Here is a 22,024-nt window from a genome sequence, read left to right on the forward strand (position 1 = left end):
TATGACCTGACTACCAGCCCTGCTTGAAAATACAGTAAGAATCTTCCCGCTGAGTTATTTCTGCATTCTGCATGAGTTATTGACGCTATGTGCTGGCGGTTTTTCTTTTTCTTTTATAAACAGCAGTCACTGTCAGACTGCCCACCATGTGCTCAAACCCAGGAAGAAATAAAAGACATGGTTTCTGCTTCCTGCATAGATACAAAATAACATCAAAAAAAGTAATGATGCCCTAGCTGGTTTGGCTCAGTGGATAGAGCGTCGGCCTGTGAACTCAAGGGTCCCAGGTTCGATTCTGGTGAAGGGCATGTACCTTGGTTGCGGGCACATCCCCAGTGCAGGAGGCAGCTGATCAATGTCTCTCTCTCATCCATGTTTCTAACTCTCTATTCCTTTCCCCTCCTCTCTGTAAAAATCAATAAAATATATATTTTTAAAAAGTAGTGATAACTTAAGAGAATTAAAAGTGTCAAATGGAATTAATCTCAAATAGAGTGTTGTAGCAGCATACAGCATTAAGCATAAGAAGTTCTGGCTTTGCCCTAGCTGATTTGGCTGGGTGGATAGAGCGTCAGCCTGATGACTGAAGGGTCCCAGGTTCGATTCTGGTCAAGGGCATGTACCTTGGTTTCGGGCACATCCCCAGTAGGATGTGTGCAGGAGGCAGCTGATTGATGTTTCTCCCTCATCGATGTTTCTAACTCTCTATCCCTCTCCCTTCCTCTCTGTAAAAAATCAATAAAATATATAAAAAAGAAAAAAAAAAAAAGTTCTGGCTTCTAGTCCTGTCCTTTCAAGGTATGTGACCTTGAGAAAAATCACTTAAACGCTGAGCTTTCTTGTTCACCTGTAAAAATGGGGATAATACCTACCCTGCCACTCTGTTATCATAAAAATAAATGACCAAACACAAGAGCTTCAGAACAGAAACTAGAACTTGGTGATCATTAAACCACCAGTGGCACATAACTGATGCTGCATAAACATTTGTTGAATCAATGAGAGGAAAATATTTGGTAAAATGTAAAGCGTAGTGTTCATATAAAGGATGTAGAATAACTGACAGACGATGTAGGCAGACTGAGAGTTGTTTTCCTTACATGAATTAAAATCTTAATTAGCATATGAATGAGGAGCTACAGATGCTGTCAGATTGCAAAAGTGGAGATGAGCTGTGGATAATACCTCTCAGATTTAACATTTACCGGATGGTATGGGAGGAACAGGTTAACAAATCTCCCATCAAAAGTAACGTGACTTGGCCCTGGCCGGTTTGGCTCAGTGGATAGAGCGTTGGCCTGAGGACTGAAGGGTCCCAGGTTCGATTCCGGTCAAGGGCATGTACCTTGGTTGCGGGCACATCCCCAGTTGGGGGTGTGCAGGAGGCAGCTGGTCGATGTTTCTCTCTCATCGATGTTTCTCTCTCCCTTCCTCTCTGCAATCAATATATATTTAAAACAAACAAAAGTAACGTGACTTGACTGCCCCCTTGCAGGATGACATGCAAGCACTTACATAAAGAACCTCTAAGTGGAGCCCCCTATCGATGCCCAATGCTCACTTTGCGCTTCTGGAGTAGCGCGGGGTATCTCTGGGCTGACATGGGTGCAAGGACAGCTCTAAAAGTCTCCCACCAATGTCTCCATGGGCTGGTGGGCTAATTCCGTGGGTGTGTTTGTCCGTCCCTAAGGGGCAGACGGAGCCCAAATGTGTTACTTACCAGTTAGATGCTCTCTGGGTTCCAGTGACTTCGCCAGCTCCAGGGCAGGACATGATGATCTCATGGTGTTTTTTCCCACCGCCAGTGCCTCTAACTCCCGGAAGGAGCTCCAGTGCCTTTGCCTGAAGGAAGTAAAGCTGCTCTAATTGCTAAAGGCCAAATCTTTTTCTTTCCTGGGTGTTTTTTCTCACTTTAAAAGTTCCTCCTCTATATGGGTTTTGTGTGTATATAAATGTTATAAAGTGAAACGATACAAACAGGAATAATCTGCACCCAACCAGTGATTATGGTGCGCTGTGTATGTGTCTCTCTCCATGCCCACATGATACAGAACCTCGTTTCTCGAATGTTCGAAAACCGAATCCTTTTTTCCCATTAGAAATAATGTAAATTGAATTAATCCAGTCCAGACCCCCAAATGTTTCCCTGTTTTAACCTTTCTTATATACAGTACATGTCTAATGTACTGCTTAATCTATAAACACTTTATAAACAAAAAGGACATAAAATGAGGTTTGACGGTAAACTGACTCACACTGTCACTCCTCTGTCGCCTGACTGATCATACAGTTAGTCAGCATGAAAGGGCTGAGAAGCGAATTGTTCAAGATAGGGACATTCGAGAACTGAGGTTTGACTTTATATCTAAATTTGATATACATAAACATTTTCCTTTTTTTACTAAAGTGAGATTACATATAAAAATACATACACACACATACAAGTATTATTCTTTGTTTACACAACAGAAGATAACAAACAGGTCAGTAATTATAGGTTAAAAACTAGTGCTTTAATTTTAATAACGTAACATTCTACAGTATGTATTTACCACTGACAATGTAATTATTCTCCTATAGGTAGACAGGTTGTTTCCAGTTTTTTTGCCCCTAACAATGCTACATTGCTTTTGTCCATATATCCTTTGGTGATTTTTGTGTTCTGTGGGGTAGTCTCAGAAGTAAAATTGTTGGGTTAAAAGGACTGGTATTTTTAATTTTAATAAATGCTGCCTCATTTTATAAAATACTGTAGCAATTTAGTCCTATTGGGAACACATAAGTATGCACTTGTTTCTCTCCTCTCCTTCCCTAGGACTTCAACTTTTTGTCTAGGTGGCCACATGCTTTTTATTTTTTAACTCGAGTCCCAGTGCACGACATTCGTGCACTCGAGGCAGGGGGAGGGGAGGTCCCTCAGCCCAGCCTGCGCCCTTTTGCAGTCCAGGAGCCCTCAGGGGATGTCCAACTGACGGCTTAGCGCTGCTTGCAGAGGCGGGAGAGGCTCTCACCACCACCTCTGCACTCACCAGCCATCAGCCCAGCTTCTGGCTGAGCCGCGCTCCCCCTGTGGGACTGCACTGACCACCAGGGGGCAGCTCCTGCATTGAGCGTCTGTCCCCTGGTGGTCAGTGTGCAGAATAGTGACGGTTGTTCTGCATTTGGTCGATTTGCATATTAGCCTTTTCTTGTTTAGGATCAGAGAACTTGACTAAGTTGTGTCTCATTGTTGATCATTCTTTGTCAGAGTTTCACCTGCGACGCTGTGCCTTTCATTCTGTACATTTCTTATTTCTTCAGCATTTTCTTAATTATATCTTTACATTTTTGTCTGTTCCATTTCTTTGGTTCCTAAGGACTCCGTGATGTGTTGATATTTGACTTCTGTTCCTGTCATTGTCCTTTCTTTGCTCACCTTTCTCTGCCCTGCCCTCTACATCACATGCCATCTTCAGCATCTTTGCTGTGTTATTTCCAACATGGCCTTTATTTTTATGACACATTTATTTTTAAATCCAATTAGCCACATTTCAAGTGTTAAACAGCCACATGTGGCTACCAGCTACAGTACGGGCAGCAAAGCACTAGAAGGGGACAAAAGGCTTGGCGTTCTATTGACTCAACTCGCTTCCTTACTCCCCACGGTGCTAATACCCAAGGCGTCACCGGGGAGACCCACGGCTCGAAGACAGACAGAAAGTCACTGCAATAGTAAAACCACATCATGGGTGAGATGAGTTTCATGTAGAAATGGCCAGAGACTATAACTAGTGCTGCAAAGTGTGGGTATCCCCTGCCCAAACTCTAACAGCAAGGAGACGAGATGGATCTGGCGCACAAGGCTAGACGCTATATATATATATATAGAAGCCCAGCAACCTTTACGGCGGAACGACCAGAACGACTGGTGGCTATGACGCGCACTGCGGCAGCCAGTAAGCCTGACCCAGGCCCCAATTACCCCCCACCCCACCCCCGTGCCCCTCACCCACCCCCAGTCCCTCACTGCTCCCCCCAACAGGAGGAGCTGAAGCGGGGAGCACAGTGGGCAGCAGCAGGGGGAGCGCCATCCGTTCCAGCCACCACACCTCCACCCCCCCCAGCTGCCGTCGCCAAGCCCGGGGACCACCAGCCATGGCCATGCCGCCCGATCCCCAAGAGCTGCTGCCACTGGCCGGCCCCAGTAGTTTGGGGACCAGGAGGAAGGAAAGAACAAAGCAGTGACGCCAAAAGGGGTGAGGCCGGCACCGCAGGCGGGGGAGTATGCCTGGGGGCTGGGCACAGGGGCTGGGGAAGCGGTGCCCTGGGAAATGGGCTTGAACCCCACCTGGGCGCTGCCTGTTGTCATGGCAACTGCATCCACAGGCCCCGCAAATGGCATCAGGGACCCAGGTGCCAAGACTGCCCCCTCCTGGCAGCACACCTCTGCATCTTCCTTGCACTCCCCACCCTGAGCACCAATTCTCCCCCAGCCCCCACACACCCCACTTCGCCACAGGCGACTATCAATGTTAGCGGATTGGTCAAAAACCTGCATTTCATTTTCCCAAAGACTTGGAAGAAAACAAAATACTATTAGTTCTTTTATTGAATGATCATTATTATTCTGGCTTTTAAAATGGTCCTCAGAGGCAAACTGCAGCACCTGGCACCGGAGAGCCTCTGTACAAGTTCCTTCCTTCTGCCAAGGGGTTGGGGCTGTTAAGGGCCTCTTGGCCGGTTGTGAGGATTTCAAGGGGCATGTTTGCACACAGCGTGCACGCCAGTGACCTGGATGCTGACAACAAAGCGATGGGCAGGCCCGCTGCCCCTAAACCCGGCTCTGTCCCGGGCAGAGGTGACTTTAACCGGCCCTTACCCCATTCCCTCCACGAATCGCCACACCCTACTCTCCCACCGTCCCCCCTTCCCATTCTCCATTTCTCCCTCTCCCCATGCAGGAAACAGAAATCCCAGGGTGTGTATGTCTAACGCAGGAGGGACAGCGTTGCCAGAGGGCTGGGGGTTGCCGTTCATTCCCAGCTGCCGGGATGCAGGGAGCACTGAAACTTGCAACCCCTTCAAGTGGCCGGCCTGCCTGTGGTTACAGGACTGGGGTGGTGAGTGGGCGAGGTTCAGCTTACCAGCTGTCTGGACTCTCCCAGGCTTTTGAAAATTGCCCAGGGTTCAGCCTCCCTTCGCCTGACTTCCCGCTTCCAAACCAGAGCGCTCGGTACCCAGAGGGGACCAGGGGTCTGAGGCACCCTGGCCCGGGGTTGCGGGAGGCACGTTCAGGAAGGAGCTGCCGGCCTGGTAGTGCTGTTTTTCTAGGGACTGGGGAAGAGGGTGCTGTGCTGTGTGCTCCGAGAAAGCTTTGTTGTGGTGGAATGGGAGTGTGCAGTTTTGGAAATGTAGCTTTCCAAGGCCTGGGGTGGTGGGCGCTCCCAGCGGAGGGGAAAGGCAGCGGGACTGGCCTTCGTGCTCTTGGCAGCTGATTTAGGGGAACCCCTTTCTTAAGCCACCGCCTCTTACTGGTCATGTGGCGTGGCCTTAGGCAGCTTTAACTCGGCTCCAGTGTAAGATGTGAGCTGAGAAAAGGCGGCTTGGGGAATGCGTTAAATAAAATGGCAACATTCTGAAGGGAAGAGAAAAAGCGACTATCTTACAAGCAAAAAATGAAAAGACTTAAATCTGAAAAACCCATTTGTCCTGTATTAATTATTATAGGAGAGGTTGGGAGTGGGGGTGGGGTTGAGGGGAGAGGATAAGACTAAGATGGCTGCCTAGCCTGTCTTTCAACTTCTTCATCTAATAAAATGAAAACAAAGCTCTTTATTATTATACATTAAGATGGCAAAAGATAATAGGTAAATAGAGGTACCGTTTTTGTTGGGTTACCACTACCATTCTTTGATAAGGGCAGCTCATGGTTCAGAACCTTTATCCACCATCATCAAAGTAAATTACTTCTTCACTAGAGGCCCGATGCACGAAGATTCATGCAAGAATGGGCCTTCCTTCCCCTGGCTGCCAGCACCGCCTTGGCTCCCACCCGGAACCGTCTTTCTACCTTTGCTCCGGCCTGGAGCCACTTTCCGCCTTCCCACGCTGCCCAGAGGCCCGGAGCAGCTGGGGCGGTGTGGAACTCCTGCGTCATCGCTCCACCGCCTCGGCACCTGCGTATGCAAATTAACCTGCCATCTTTGTTGGATTGATTTGCATACTCACTCCTGACTGGCTGGTGGGCATCACAAAGGTATGGTCAATTTGCACATTTCTCTTTTATTAGTGTAGACAGACATGGCCTACCTTCCATTAGTGTCACCAGGGTCGGGGAGATTAGGGAAAGGAAGCCAAGTGCCCAGTGTTCAGTAATACTATCCACTAAAATGAATTGCTATTTATACAATGTTTATAACTCTGGCTGTCACAAAGCAGGCACTTGCAATTTTCAACATCATCATCATAATTATTATTGTAGAACTACTGTACTTTGTTAGCTATCATAGGGGTTTCCTATCCTGGGCAACAAATCTATATATATAAAAACTCAATATGCAAAGTGTCCCCTCGGGAGTTCGACCGACTGGGAGTTTGATCACTCACAATGACATGCGCTGACCACCAGGGGGCGGCATGGAATGAAGGAAGGCCCCGGCTGGCAGCTGAAGGAAGGCTCCATCAGCCCTGATTGCTGGCCAGGCCTAGGGACCCTACCTGTACACGAATTTCATGCACCAGGCCTCTAGTCTATATATATAAAAGCCTAATATGCTAAGTGTCTGTCTGACCGTTTGACTGGTAGCTATGATGCACACTGACTACTAGGGGGCAGATGCTCAACGCAGGAGCTGCCCCCTGGTGGTCAGTGCACTCCCTCAGTGGGAATGCCGCTCAACTGACTGACCGGGCAAGCACAGTTGTAGTGGCATGAGCCTCACCCATGGACACTCCCCCTGCGTGCCCCTCCCCCATCCGGACCAGGACTGGGACCAGAATCAGGACTGACTGGGCGCGAGCCCACAGCCACTTATTGGTCATGGGCGTGCCATTATCGCCCTAGGTCGGGCGCACAGAGACTGCAGCAAGGCGGGAGCGAGCCTACTGAGCGGCAGCGGCAGCAGGCGCAGCAGGACTGGGATAAGCGGGAGCAACGCGGTGCCCGACCCCAGGCTTGGGCTCCTCCCTGGCCGCCTTCCGCTTCACACATTACATCCCTCGGGGGATGTTGGAGTGCCAGTTTCAGCCCGATCCCCGCAGGCCAGGCCAAGGGACCCCCACCGGTGCATTTGTGCACCAGGCCTCTAATCTATATATATAAAAGTCTAAGTGACTGTCCGACCGTTTGCCCGGTAGCTATGACACACAATGACCACCAGGGGGCAGACGCTCTGACCAGTAGAGGAGGGCACCTGATTCTTCGTGGAATTGGCCATGGGTTAGGTTGCTGCTGGGGCACTGTTGGCCCTGAATCTGCTTCACCCGCACCTCAGGCCGAGAGAGGAGGGAGGAGGAAGCCCAATTCATCGCAGAACTGGCTGTGGGTTAGGTTGTTGCTGGGGCACTGTCGGCCCTGAATCTGCTTCACCTGCACCCTGGACCCATCGGGAGATGTCAGAGGCCTGGTGCACGGATTCGTGTACCTGTGGGGTCCCTCAGCCTGGCCTGCGCCCTCTCGCGTTCCGAGACCCCTTGGGCGATGTCGGAGAGCAGGTTTTGGCCCGCTCCCCGCAGTGCAGGCCAAGGGACCCCATCGGTGCACAAATCCTTGCACCAGGCCTAGTAGGATTATAAAATGCTGATAAAATCTTACCAACTGAATTATAAGGGCGGTCTAGAGAAAGCCTATGTGGACAGAAGTAGGTGGTCTCCTGGAGCCTAGAAAAAGGGAGTTCCTATGCCATATATCATCAGGGCCCGGCATTGTCCCAGGAGAGGGGTTGATGGGATATAATGGGCCTATCCCTCAGCAGAAAGGGGAGCTCCAGATGGTCATAGCTCCCTGACCCAGGCCCATAATTTCCTTGGCTCTGATCCCAAGATCTCTAAGTAGACTCCAAATAACTGGCTTCCTTGAAATTTCCCAAAGGGACAGAATGTACTCACTAAAGGATGCCAGTATTGCAGTCTAATTGGCAGGTGTGTTCTGGAATCAAGCTAATAAATTTGGCATCTGATTTAAGAAATTAGTTTCTGTCAATTGTCCAGCCCAATTCCATTTTCAAAAATGGCAACTGAAAGGGATTTCTGAAAGCTGTAGGGTTAAGGGAGGCATTCAGGACCATGCTGACTCCACTATGGCAGTGACCCTGAACTTCTGAACACACAGTTGGCCTGGGTTACCACCACACTCTGGCCTGAGCTAAACTCAATGAGGGACTAAGCCTCAGGAGTACCTCTGAGAGGATGAGATAAAAAGGATTACTGGTATCAGGCACTGCAGAAAGGATTTCCTAATAGTGCAGTTCAGTTCCTTCAAATTATGTGGCTGCTTTTGCATTATGGAGCCACCTCTTGGATGTAAATTGAAAATCTAGGTTCTTACTTTTTTTTTTAGTCTCTAGGCACGTTTTAAAAAATAATCTGGTCCTAGTCGGTTTGGCTCAGTGGATAGAGTGCTGGCCTGTGGACTGAAGGGTCCAAGGTTTGATTCCAGTCAAGAGCACATTCCCAGGTTGTGGGCACGGTCCCTAGTGGGGGCATGCAGGAGGCAGCAGATCAATGAGTCTCTCTCATCGATGTTTCTATCTCTCTCTCTCCCTTCCTCTCAGGCACTGCAGAAGGGATTTCCTAATAATCAATTTTTTAAAATATATTTTATTGATTTTTTACAGAGAGGAAGAGAGAGGGATAGAGAGTTAGAAACATCGATCAGCTGCCTCTTGCACACCCCCCACCGGGGATGCGCCCGCAACCAAGGTACATGCCCTCTACCGGAATCAAACCTGGGACCCTCCAGTCCGCAGGCCGACGCTCTATCCACTGAGCCAAACCGGTTTCGGCCTAATAATCAATTTTTTAAAAAAAATCTGAAGTGGGAGCCATGGTAGGTTCTAAAATGTCTATTCTGCATTACAGTTAAAGGAACTACTCAACCAAATTCCTGAATTTGTAAGAGGGGCACTGTTCACAAAGATCACTGTTCACAGCCCAGAAAAAAACTGCCTCTAAAGTTGTGAGTTTTTAACTGTCTGGAATTTTGAACAATGCAAAGGTGTCACTTACACACGCTGGTTCTCTCTCCAACTCCTTGCTGGCAAAGGAGGAAAGGCTCACAGAACTAGGAGTCCAGGTTTTGCTTTTCTCAGGTTCTGTCACTGTAGGCAAAACAATGTACATGCCTTAATTAAAAAGTACGTTATTGCTAAAAAATGCTAACCGTCATCTGAGTCTTCAGGGAGTCGTAATCTTTTTGCTGGTGGAGAGTCTTGCTTCAATGTTAATAGCTGCTGACTGATCAGGGTGGTGGTGGCTGAAGGCTGAGGTGGCTGTGGGAATTTCTTGAAATAAGACAACAATGAACTTTGCCTCGACTGACTCTTCCTTTCGTGGATGATCTTTCTGTAGCACGCGATGCTGTTTGATAGCATTCCACCCACAGTATAACTTCTTTCAAAATTGGAGTCAATCCTCTCAAACCCTGCTGCTGCCTCATCTACTAAGTTTATGTAATATTCTAAATCCCTTGTTGTCATCTCAACAATCTTCACATCATCTTCACCAGGAGCAGACTCCGTCTCCAGAAACCACTTTCTCTGCTCATCCATCAGCAGCAACTCCTCATCCGTTAAAGATCTCGCATGAGATTGCAGCCATTCAGTCACATCTTCAGGCCCCACTTCTAATTCCAGTTCTCTTGCTATTTCCACCACATCTGCAGTCACTTCCTCCAATGAAGCCTTGAACTCCTCAAACTCATCCGTGAGGGTTGGAATCAACTTCTTCCAAGCTCCTCTTATGGTTGATGTTTTGACCTCCTCCCACGAATCACGGATGTTCTTAATGGCATCTAGAATGCTGAATCCTTTCCAGAAGGTTTTCAATTTACTTTGCCCAGATCCGTCGGAGGAGTCACTATCTGTGGCAGCTATAGCCTTACGAAATATATTTCTTAAATAGTAAGACTTGAAAGTTGAAATTACTCCTTGACCCATGGGCTGCAGAGTGGATGCTGTGTTAGCAGGTATGAAAATAACATTAATCTCATTGTACAAGTCCTTCAGAGCTCTTGGGTGAACAGGTGTGTTGTCGATAAGCAGTAATATTTTGAAAGGGATCTTCTTTTCTGAGCAGTAGGTCTCGACAGCGGGCTTAAAATATTCAGTAAACCATGATGTAAACAAATGTGCTGTCATCCAGGCTTTGGTGTTCCATTTATAGAGCACAGGCAGAGTAGCTTTAGCGTAATTCTTAAGGGCGGAAGGATTTTCAGAATAATAAATGAGCATTGGCTTCAGCTTAAAGTCACCAGCTGCATTAGCCCCTAACAAGAGAGTCAGCCTGTCCTTGGAAGCTTTGAAGCCAGGCATTGCCTTCTCCTCTCTGGCTATGAAAGTTCTAGATGGCATCTTCTTCCAATATAAGGCTGTTTCATCGACAATGAAAATCTGTTGTGCAGTGTAGCCACCTTCATTAATTATTTTAGCTAGGTCTTCTGGGTAACTTGCTGCAGCTTCTATATCAGCACCTGCTGCTTCACCTCGCACTTTTATGTTACAGAGACGGCATCTTTCCTTAAACCTCATGAACCAACCTCTGCTGGCCTCAAACTTTTCTTCTACAGCTTCCTCACCTCTCTCAGCCTTTAGAGAATTGAAAAGCATTAAGGCCTTGGCCTGGATTAGGCTCTGGCTTAAGGGAATGTTGTGGCTGGTTTGATCTTTTATCCAGACCACTAACACTTTCTCCATCTCAGCAATCAGGCTGTTTTGCTTTCTTATCACTCGTGTGTTCATTGGAGTAGCACTTTCCATTTCCTTCAAGAACTTTTCCTTGGCATTCACAACCTGGCTAACTGTCTGTCGCAAGAGGCCTAGCTTCCGGCCTATCTCAGCTTTAGACATGCCTTCCTCACTAAGTTTAATCATTTCTAGCTTTTGATTTAAAGTGAGAGATGTGCGACTCTTCCTTTCATTTGAACACGTAAAGGCCATTGTAAGGTTATAAACTGGCCTAATTTCACTGTTGCTGTATCTCGGAATAGGGAGGCCTGAGGCAAGGGAGAGAGATAGGGGAACAGCTGGTGAGTAGTCAGAACACAGACATTTATCAATCAAGTTCAGCATCTTATATGAGTGTGGTGTGTGGTGCCACAGAACAATTACAATAGTATCAAAGATCACTGTTCACAGATCATCATAACAAATATAATAATAATGAAAAAGTTTGAAATATTGAGAGAATTGCCAAAATGTGTCACAAAGACACAAAGTGAGCAAATGCTATTGGAAGAATGGTACAGACTGACTTGCTCAACACAGGGTGGCCATAAGCCTGCAATTTGTAAAAAACCCTGTATCTGTGAAGTGCAATAGAACAAGGTATGCCTGTACAAGTCTTGATTATTCTTGCTTACTTTTTCATAAAATGCTCAAGGGTTTCAAAAAGATGCAGAAAACATTTTTGCATAAAGATAAGCATTTTATGATAGAAAGAGTACAAAATATATTGGCAAGTTTTCCTGTCACTTGTAAACTGGATTAGAAGCAATCCCTAGAATTCCAGACGCGTTGCAGAAATATTATCATTCTAATTTACCATCAGGATAAAGTGTATTCAAGTGGGAGTCAAGGGATCTGGGTCCTAGCTGTCATTCTGCACAGGGTGATCCTGAGTGTCTCTCAACTCCTGGATATAGAAGCACCATCACAAAATGAAAGGGGCTGAATCAGGTCATCCTGAACAGCCTGCCCAGCTCTGTTACTAGTATTCTGCAATGCCATGAAGTCAGAGCAACATGTCCCAAGCCAGGGGTCCTCAAACTTTTTAAACAGGGGGCCAGTTCACTGTCCCTCAGACCGTTGGAGGGCCGGACTATAGTTTAAAAAAAACTATCAACAAATTCCTATGCACACTGCACACATCTTATTTTGAAGTAAAAAAACAAAACGGCAAAAACACCCGCATGTGGCCCGCGGGCCGTAGTTTGAGGACACCTGTTCCAAGCCATATTCACTGTGCAGTATCTTTAACCCTTTGCACTCTCTTGCTTTTTTCTCGATTTCTTTATTCTACTCGGGATTTAATTTTTTAAATACCCCAGATTTTACAAAGTGCGGCAGTAGAATAAAAAACTGGAGTTTCTTTTCATACAAATTTATTTATTTGGATTTTTTTAATATTTCAAATTATTGATACATTCAATACAATTCGACATACAAGCTGCTACTGATGCTAACCGTGTCGAGTCACACTCGACATCTGAGTGCAAAAGGTTAAAATTTCGACCTCTTTTTGGAGACCTGTTCTTATTTAAATACATTTATTTCTGTGCATTTAACTGCATTTTCCTATTTAGCAGCCTCTTCATCATTAGCAATAAAAAAAAAAAAAAAAGTTTCTCAAGGATGTATTTTTTTCTTACTTTTATTTTTTTTCAACTTGCTTTTCCAATTTCTCCAAGACCTCTTGTGGAGTTGTGGAGGCCAAAAGCTTTACCACTTTTTCACGGGATTTACCGCCCTGGATTAAAAGGAAAAGACAGCGTCAGGATAACATACTAAACGTTCTAACACTATTAGAAACAGACCTCAGTTGTATGCATTGCGGACATATCCTTGTGGGGTTTTTTTGTTTTGTTTTTTAATATGTTTTATTGATTTTTTACAGAGAGGAAGGGAGAAGGATAGAGAGTTAGAAACATCGATGAGAGATAAACATCAATCAGCTGCCTCCTGCACACCTCCGGCTGGGGATGTGCCCGCAACCAAGGTACATGCCCTTGACCGGAATCGAACCTGGGACCCTTCAGTCCGCAGGCTGACGCTCTATCCACTGAGCCAAACCGGTCAGGGCCCTTGTGGGGTTTTTACAGGTGACCTGCATCTTTCCTGATGGCTTCACTACCACTTTCTCCTGGCCATTGTGATTTAACCAAAGACTATGGCTTAGATTCCACCTTACTATAAATTTTACAACTCTCCAGGGTTTTTACCTTCAAATATCAATTTTTGTAATAATAAGAGCTGGGTATTAAAATTCTTTAATGAATATGGAATCCAGATATATAATACTCTGGTTTCCAGTAATTTTTTTGTTTAAATTAAAAGTGAAAATTATTTTTAAATTGGCAAAACAAATATTGCAATTTCATATGAACTTTGTATAAAAATAATTCCAAGATCAACCAAAGGACTTGTATGCATGCGTATAAGCCTAACCAATGGACACAGACACCAGGAGGGTGAGGAGATTGGGGGGGTGGGGCGGGGGAGAGGGGCGATAAGGACACATATGTAATACCTTAATCAATAAAGAAAAATAATAATAAAATAATTCCAAAATACAGAACAAATTATTACTCTCTATGCTGTTACATTTTATTTTTTTTTTAAAATATATTTTATTGATTTTTTACAGAGAGGAAGAGAGAGGGATAGAGAGTTAGAAACATCGATGAGAGAGAAACATCAATCAGCTGCCTCTTGCACGCCCCCTACTGGGGATGTGCCCACAACCAAGGTACATGCCCTTGACCGGAATCGAACCTGGGACCCTTGAGTCCGCAGGCCGACGCTCTATCCACTGAGCCAAACCGGTTTCGGCTTATGCTGTTACATTTTAGAAATATTTTTTCAAAATTCACATTTTAAGTGCTGTGATTCCATAACCACGTAAGGCAACTATTGAAAACTATTTGTTTAGAAATACATCCTTTAAAAAAGTTAAAGCTGAGCAGGGATTTCCCTAGTTGGAGAGAACTTCTCAGGTAGAAGAGTGGGGAGTGCCTTACAAGCAAATATCAGAGCATGCCCACTGAGAAAACCAGAAATGACCTGCCAACTGTTGTGGACAATGAGGGACCTGGCGTGCAGAGGGATTTTTAGGTGCAGCCTATTCATCAATGACTGAGTGCCAGCTGGAACCTGGATGGGAGCTATAGAGTGTAGCACTGGCAAACAAGTTGAGCTTTAAGAGATAGAGACAGGGCCGGGTCTCACTACTGCAGATTCTATTTCAGTAATTCTAGGGCAATGCCCAAGAACGTGAGTTTTATTTTATTTATTTATTTATTTATTTATTTATTATTTTTAATATATTTTATTGATTTTTTACACAGAGGAAGAGAGAGGGATAGAGAGTTAGAAACATCGATGAGAGAGAAACATCGATCAGCTGCCTCCTGCACACCCCCCTACTGGGGATGTGCCCGCAACCAAGGTACATGCCCTTGACCGGAATCGAACCTGGGACCCTTCAGTCCACAGGCCGACGCTCTATCCACTGAGCCAAACCGGTTTCGGCAAGAACGTGAGTTTTAGAAATCATTCCCAGGTAGTCTTGATGTCCATCCCTAGTGCAAACCTGTGGTATGAATGACTTCAGATGAGCTTTTTCCCGTGAGCACGGGTAACAAGCAGGACCAGAAATACTTGCCGGACTCACTAACGGAGATGGCCAACAACATGAACCATTTTAGATTGTTTAGTATGGTGACTCGAAGGAAGAGAGGAGCAAAATTAATCTGACAGAAAAGGTACAGGGGAAAGTGCTGGAAATGGTGGCCACTGAGGAATGTAAGTAGTGTGCATGGACAGTCTTAACAAGGACTGATGCAGTAGAAATGAAGGAGATGAGATAGGAAGAATTCAGATTTTAGATTTTAGTGGTTAAATGAATATGACAGTTAAAAAGAACTCGTTTTTCAATTACTTGGAAGAGAGAAAAAATCAGCCCTAACCCATTTGGCTCAGTGCATAGAGCATCGGCCTGTGGACTGAAGGGTCCTGGGTTCAATTCCAGTCAAGGGCACGTACCTTGGTTGCGGGCACATCCCAGGTAGGGGGTGTGTGGGAGGCAGCTGATCGATGTTTCTCTCTCATCGATGTTTCTAACTCTCTATCCCTCTCCCTTCCTCTCTGTAAAAAACCAATAAAATATATATTTAGAAAAAAAATCAGTATTTTTAAAATAACTGAAGTGTAATAATCAAAGATATTTAGCCCTGGCCAGGTGGCTCAATGGGTTGGAGCGTCACCCTGTAAACCAGAAGGTTGTGGGTTCTATTCCCGGTCAGGGTACATACATAGGTTGTGGATTAGTCCTTGGTCAGGATGCCGTATGGGAGGCAACCAATCGATGTTTCTCACATCAGTGTTTCTCTCTCTCTCTCCCCCTTCCTCTCTCTCTCAAAAATCTATAACAAAACATATATCCTCAGGTGAGTATTTTATTTATTTATTTTTTTTAAATATATATTTTATTGATTTTTTACAGAGAGGAAGAGAGAGGGAGAGAGAGTTAGAAACATCGATGAGAGAGAAACATCAATCAGCTGCCTCCTGCACACCCCCTACTGGGGATGTGCCCGCAACCAAGGTACATGCCCTTGACCGGAATCGAACCCGGGACCCTTGAGTCCGCAGGCCGACGCTCTATCCACCGAGCCAAACCGGTTTTGGCTCAGGTGAGTATTTTAAATATATATATATATATATATATATATATATATATATATATAAATAAAAGAGAGAAAGAGATACCTACCTTATCTAAAACCACATCACTCTTCCTGAGTTCTAAGACCTTGGAGAGATACCGACAGAGCTCAGCGTTGGCCTCTCCTTCCGATGGAGGTGCTGCAATAGCCACACTTACAGCTTCGGCTGTCACATCTGGAACGAAAGCAGTGTGGACTTTATCCTTGAGGAGTTCTTTGGGAAGTGAGAGTATTTTGTAAAAGAATTTGCATTTGCCTGGCACACAGTAGGTGTTTAACTGTTAGATGCAGAAATGAAGGATTCCACTAATCAGACTTAAGGGGAACGTAAACATGATAAATATGCCTCTAATAATACAGAAAACAAATTCAGAGGGAAAAATAAATGTTTACTCTGACCAGGATGGGCCTCAAGAATCCTGAGCAGCATGGGGCGGTGAGGGCCTGGGGCGGGGGGGGGGGGGGGGGGGAGCAGGCTTGAGGGGGTCAATGGAGGGGAAAGGGGGGGAGATACGTAATACTTCCAACAATAAGGAATTATTAAGAAAGAAAAACAAAAAGGCCTGGGCAGTATTTAGGCAACTGGAAAACACGCTTATCTGATAGGAAGTGGTCAAGGAGGGAGTCAGGAGCTGGGGGGTAGGCCCAGCAAACATCACTGAAGAAGGATAAACAGGGCAGCTCACTGGCTTGTACAGGGTTGTTCAGTTTCCTCATCAGGAAAACGAGAGCATGGGGCTAGATTTGTCTTGTATGTGAAATGCCTCTTTAATGTTTTCTTTTTTTTTTTTTAATTTAAGAGAGAGAGAGAGAGGGATAGAGATAGAGAGAACTCTTTAATGTTTTCTGACTGTAATATTTAATAAATATTTACATAACATACACTAATTTTAAGGGCACACGAACATGTTTTAAGGACTTGACAAATATTAACTTGTGTAATCCTCATAACAACTTTATGAAGGCACTAATGCCAATATTAATCCCATTTTACAAATGAAATAGGAATCAAGATGGGCCCATGGTCACATGGCTGGAAAGTGATGTTGTGAATCAAAAATAAATTTAAACCCATGCTTTGAAATCCAGGGACAATGAACACTCCTTCAGAATAGCGGTCCTGACTCCCCCACCAATATTGCATTTACAAAGAACAGCCCGCCTGTTATTCTGAGAGAGAGAGAGAGAGAGAAGTATTTGCTCAAAGCAGTTTGCAAGTGAGCTTGAGCCGGTCCTACACCTGGGGTCACTCGGGCGTTTCCACACACTCCCACCTTCCCTGTGTGAACAACCCGGCCACAGGATCCCCAAGAATGAGGTGAAACAACTGTCCTCCTCTCCTGTCCCTGATTCTAAAGGGTACATGTTCTCACATTTTTTAAAAAATATATTTTTATTGATTTTTAACAGAGAGGAAGAGAGAGGGATAGAGAGCTAGAAACATCGATGAGAGAGAAACATCGATCAGCGGCCTCCTGCACACCCCCCACTGGGGATGCGCCCGCAACCGAGGCACATGCCCCTGACCAGAATCCAACCCGGGACCCCTGAGTCCGCAGGCCGACGCTCCATCCACTGAGCCAAACCGGCCTCGGCCATTTTCTCACATTTTCAATAAAGTGTTTAACTGGTATAGATTCTGCCTTTCTTACTGGTACATAAAATACGTGTGTCCCTTACAGCTGATGGCATCTTAGACCTAGCGAAGCAGACCGTGCCCACAGCAATGCTTAGGAGACGCTGGCCAAGGAGGGTACGGCCAAGCTGGCGTAGCCATTCACACAACCAGGCCTAGCTCCCCAATTCTGAGGTCTAATTCTCACAATATTTTTAAAAATTGGAATGCAGAGCTTTAGAGGGGAAAAAGACCTTCAAGATAATTCAGATCAATGGTTTTTAAACTTTCCCCCCCAGTCATAATTCCCTGCTCCCCAGCCCCACCTCCACACACACACACACACACTGCAATTTCCCCTGAAATCCCATTTAAAACAAATGCAAACACAGCTTCTCAGAAACCCGGGCTGCTGGCCTCCCCCTTGCCAACCTTTCGGGCTCCAGGCAATAACTTGAAAGCTTTTTAACTTAGTCCAACTATCCCATCTAACAGATGAAAGAACTGGACCCAGAAATGTTTTTTTTCTTTTTTTTTTTTAAAAATATATTTTATTGATTTTTTACAGAGAGGAAGGGAGAGGGAAGAGAGTTAGAAACATCGATGAGAGAGAAACATCGATCAGCTGCCTCCTGCACACCCCCTACCAGGGATGTGCCCATAACCAAGGTACATGCCCTTGACCGGAATCGAACCTGGGACCTTTCAGTCCGCAGGCCGACGCTCTATCCACTGAGCCACACCGGTTTCAGCCCCAGAAATGTTTGTATCATTTTGATTTAAAACAAGTTCACAGGGGAATTGATGGACTCTCCCTCCTTAACCTCCACCAAAATGTCTTCTTTCTTTCTCTGGCCAATGTCTCTAGTTCTGGAATAGGACAAACTACTAATAAACTACACATGTTTACCTGTCCTTTCTAAAATATCCTAATTTTAAAGAAGAAAATATGTGCCCTAACTCCGTGGTCGGCAAACTGCGGCTCGAGAGCCACATGCGGCTCTTTGGCCCCTTGAGTGTGGCTCTTCCACAAAATACCACGGCCTGGGCGAGTCTATGCTGAAGAAGTGGCGTTAGAAGAAGTTTAAGTTTAAAAAACTTGGCTCTCAAAGGAAATTTCAATCGTTGTACTGTTGATATTTGGCTCTGTGACTAATGAGTTTGCCGATCACTGCCCTAACCAGTTTGGCTCAACGGATAGAGCGTCAGCCTGCGGACTGAAGGGTCCCGGGTTCGATTCTGGTCAAGGGCACATGCCCACCGGGTGCAGGCTTGATCCCCAGTGGGGGGCGTGCAGGAGGCAGCCGATCAATGATTCTCGCTCATCATTGATGTTTCCAGCTCTCTCTTCCTCTTCTTTCCTCTCTGAAGTCAATAAAAATATATTTTAAAAAAAAGGAAAGTAGGGGACTCTTTCCCCTCCCCATGTGGGAGTCTGTATTTGTTCTTCAATAAATTTCCACCTTTGCTATAAAAAAAAATTAAAAAAGGAAAGTATATCATGTTTTTTTTTCATCTTTTACACATTGGCTTTACAACTTTACATTAGAATTTAGAACCTGAAAACGAAAAGGCCTCTAACTGCAGATGTGAAAAACACACCTGCCTGTATGGGATCAAATTCCAACTAACCAGGGCACAGGGAGGAGGGAGGGGACACCCGATTCCCACAGGACGCCCGCCCCGGTGTTCAGAGGTACCTGTGACGGCATTTTGTTTAGAACCCGGTTTGGCATGGATGGCTATGGTGACACAACCTTTGGGGTCAACCGCCACGGGGCCTAAGGGAGGAAGTGGTTTCTCTGGCTCCTTGCTCTGGCTTTTCCCCTAAAACGACAACAACAACCACACTACAACGTTACAGGTTGCAAAGTTATTTCCCCACACATGTGATCCTTCGGCCTCTAAACCAAGACAGATCGTCGGTGTCCGGGGAATTCTGGCCACCCCGGCCTGGCTCCAACATCCTTCCAGGGTCAAATCAATTCTTCCGGGGGGGGGGGGGGGGGGGGTCCCATCCACCCCATCCATCCACTTCCCTCCCGTCCTGCAGGCCTGGTTCATTGCCACTGTCTGCTCTGTCCGTCCCATCCCGCAGGGGCAGAGACCACTCGTGCAGCCCGAGCTGATGAATGTGTTTGTGACCTAAACCTGGAAGCGTCTATGCAGGTGAATTTGGGGGAAAGGCCCCACGGTGGTCTTTAAAAGGCCTGCTGCTGTGCAACATGAGTTGTTCTCGAACTTCTCCTTTGGCACACACGAACGCTGCACCGGGCAGCCTGCAGGCTAAGGCTATGTGTCAAGGGGAGGAAGGACCCCCCGGTGCAGGCCCCCTGGGAGCTCGGGCTGCAGGGAGGGACCGCGCGCGGGGCGTCACTCCCGGAGGAGGGCTGTCCGGTCTCGGGGCGCCCGGAGTCCGCCCTGCAGAGGAGAGGGGCGCGGCGAGTCCCCGACAGAAGGGGTGAGGAGGGAGGGCGCAGAACAAAGCCTCCTGGGGGGGCGCAGGCCGAAGGCGCCACCCGACACACACCCGCCCCGCGTGTGGGGCCGAGGCCGGCGCCCGCAGCAGACGCGGCCCAGGGAGCCCCCTGGTGGAGGCGGGAAGGGCGGCCGGAGCCCCCACCCGCGCGGCCCGCTCCCCTCCCGCGCCCACCCCTCCGCTGCCGCGGGACTTGCTACTGGCCTTGCTCGTCGCACCAGCTTTCTTCGGCATCTCGGCGCCCGCAGGGAGCCGGGCGGAGGCCCGAGCACCAGGTCCCGCCCCGAGCGGCCTGAGAGCGCGGCCAAGGCGGAGCATCCCCCCACTGAGGCGGCGGGGCGGGCGGCGGCGGCGGAAACGCCCTCTGCGCCTGCGCACACCGCGGGCGAGAGCGGCCTCGGGAGCCTCGCCTCGGCTCCGGCGCGAGGGCGACACCTGTCGGTCGGCGGGAGCAAGACTCCTGGATCCTCCGTCCAGAGCCTGCGCAGGCCCCTCTTGTCCTGGGATGTGGCGCAGGAAACCCAGAGATGGGAAGCACCCACCTTGTGCCAGGCGCTCAGGCTCCCACAGTGTAAGGAGCGGAGGCTAACAGGTGTAGGGAATACTTTTAAAAATTTTTTAATATGTTTTTATTGATTTCAGAGAGAGGAAGGGATAATCATGAGAATCATCAACTGGCTGCCTCTAGCACGCCCCCTAGTGGGGATGGGGCCCACAACCCGGGCATGTGCCCTGACTGACCTGGTTCATGGGTCGGGGCTCAACCACTGAGCCACACCGGTGGGGCAGGGAGTAATTTGACTTCACTGTGAAGGAGTTAACTGGTATCTGGAGGGGCACATGACATTGACTTTTTGAAGGGAAAAAAAAACACACAAAAAAACTGGATGGCAGTTAATAGGATAGGGATAGCCTATCAGTGTTGATAGGAATGAAGCCAGGAGAGGGAGGGTAAAACAGAGGCAGAGGGTGGGGTTCTGGGCACAACAGGAGAGAATGACTCTTCTACAGGAAGCCTTAGTCAAGACACCTTTTCTTTTATATATAATTTTTTAATTGATTTTTTACAGAGAGGAAGAGAGAGAGATAGAGAGTTAGAAACATCGATGAGAGAGAAACATCAATCAGCTGCCTCCTGCACACCCCCTACTGGGGATGTGCCCGCAAACCAAGGTACATGCCCTTGACCAGAATCGAACCTGGGACCCTTGAGTCTGCAGGCCGACGCTCTATCCACTGAGCCACACCGGTCAGGGCAAGACACCTTTTCTTCATAAATGGACAACCTCGGTGCACACGTAGGTTTGGTGGGAGAAGCTGGAGCTTCTTTCATCAGCTACAGGAGGGGAGGTGTTAGGAGAGTATAACCGATTTAAATACTCAGGAGAACGGCAAAGAGCTGACTGCTGAAACCTCCCCTGGCAGCACCCATGATCTAGTTGAACTTGGAGACCATAAAACCATCACGGCGTCAATCTGTACACTATCACTTTGAACACTTTGGACCCAGCAGTCAGGAAATTAAAGATAAGCCAGACAATTGAATTCATCCAGATGGGTGCGAGGGGGTTCTGGGTTATTGATGGAAGTAGTTAAAGTGATCACAGGTCAAAAGTGGAGAAGGAAAGATGAAGAATCAAAGGTGGCGTCTAATTGGGTAGAAAATGAAGAGGTTTAATAGAGCACTGCGAGAAGGGAACGACACTCTTAAGGCTCAATAACGTAAGTGGGGTGCAAGGGAGACCTGAGGGGCATCGAAGGTGTGGTCGGAGTTGGATGTCTGGACTTTTCAGAGGTCGTGCAATTCCACACAATAAGGCGCACCGTGTGGTCCTGAGAAGTAGCTGACGTGGGATTGTGAAGGTACTGGAGGAGAGAAAGGAAGTGGAAAGCTAGGTCTGGATGGGTCGTCTACCCCACATGGTCACTGAGGCCACTCAGTATGAAGGCTTTGGTAGAAGGAAGTGAACCAAGTGTCAAACCAGAGACATATTTTGTTTGAAATCAGTGAAGAAATGGGGCACAGCCATAGCTGGTTTGACTCAGTGGATAGAGCATCGACCTGCAGACTGAAGGATCCCGAGTTCAATTCCGGTCAAGGGCGTGTACCTCGGTTGCAGGCTCCTGGCCCTGGTTGGGGGCATGCAGGAGGCAACCAATCGATGTGTCTCTCTCACATCAGTGTTTCTCTCTGTCTCTCCTTCTCCCTTCCACTATCTCTAAAAAAATAAATGGAACAATATCCTCGGGTAAGGATTTAAAAAACAACAATAGCAACAAAGAAACCAATTAA

General features: G+C 47.0%; 1 protein-coding gene across 4 annotated transcripts; it reads right to left on the bottom strand.

Annotated features, from left to right (window-relative positions):
- Positions 1 to 1,741: 1,741 nt before the first annotated feature.
- Positions 1,742 to 20,068, bottom strand: C25H15orf40 (chromosome 25 C15orf40 homolog). Of its 4 annotated transcripts, none has more exons than XM_054713232.1 (5): positions 19,936 to 20,068; positions 18,953 to 19,079; positions 15,685 to 15,812; positions 12,563 to 12,660; positions 1,742 to 1,857 (listed from the first exon to the last, which is right to left on the bottom strand). In XM_054713232.1, exons 1-4 carry the CDS (start codon positions 20,047 to 20,049, stop codon positions 12,565 to 12,567), a joined length of 465 nt encoding a protein of 154 aa, XP_054569207.1. In that variant the 5' UTR covers positions 20,050 to 20,068; the 3' UTR covers positions 1,742 to 1,857; positions 12,563 to 12,564. The 4 variants fall into 4 exon arrangements, with proteins under 4 accessions (XP_054569207.1, XP_054569205.1, XP_054569206.1 ...); XM_054713230.1 differs by having other exon boundaries at positions 1,743 to 1,842; XM_054713231.1 differs by lacking the exon at positions 1,742 to 1,857 and adding an exon at positions 11,163 to 11,188.
- Positions 20,069 to 22,024: the final 1,956 nt, after the last annotated feature.

The sequence above is a fragment of the Eptesicus fuscus genome, chromosome 25 (genome assembly GCF_027574615.1).
Source record: "Eptesicus fuscus isolate TK198812 chromosome 25, DD_ASM_mEF_20220401, whole genome shotgun sequence".
Lineage (NCBI taxonomy): Eukaryota > Metazoa > Chordata > Mammalia > Chiroptera > Vespertilionidae > Eptesicus > Eptesicus fuscus.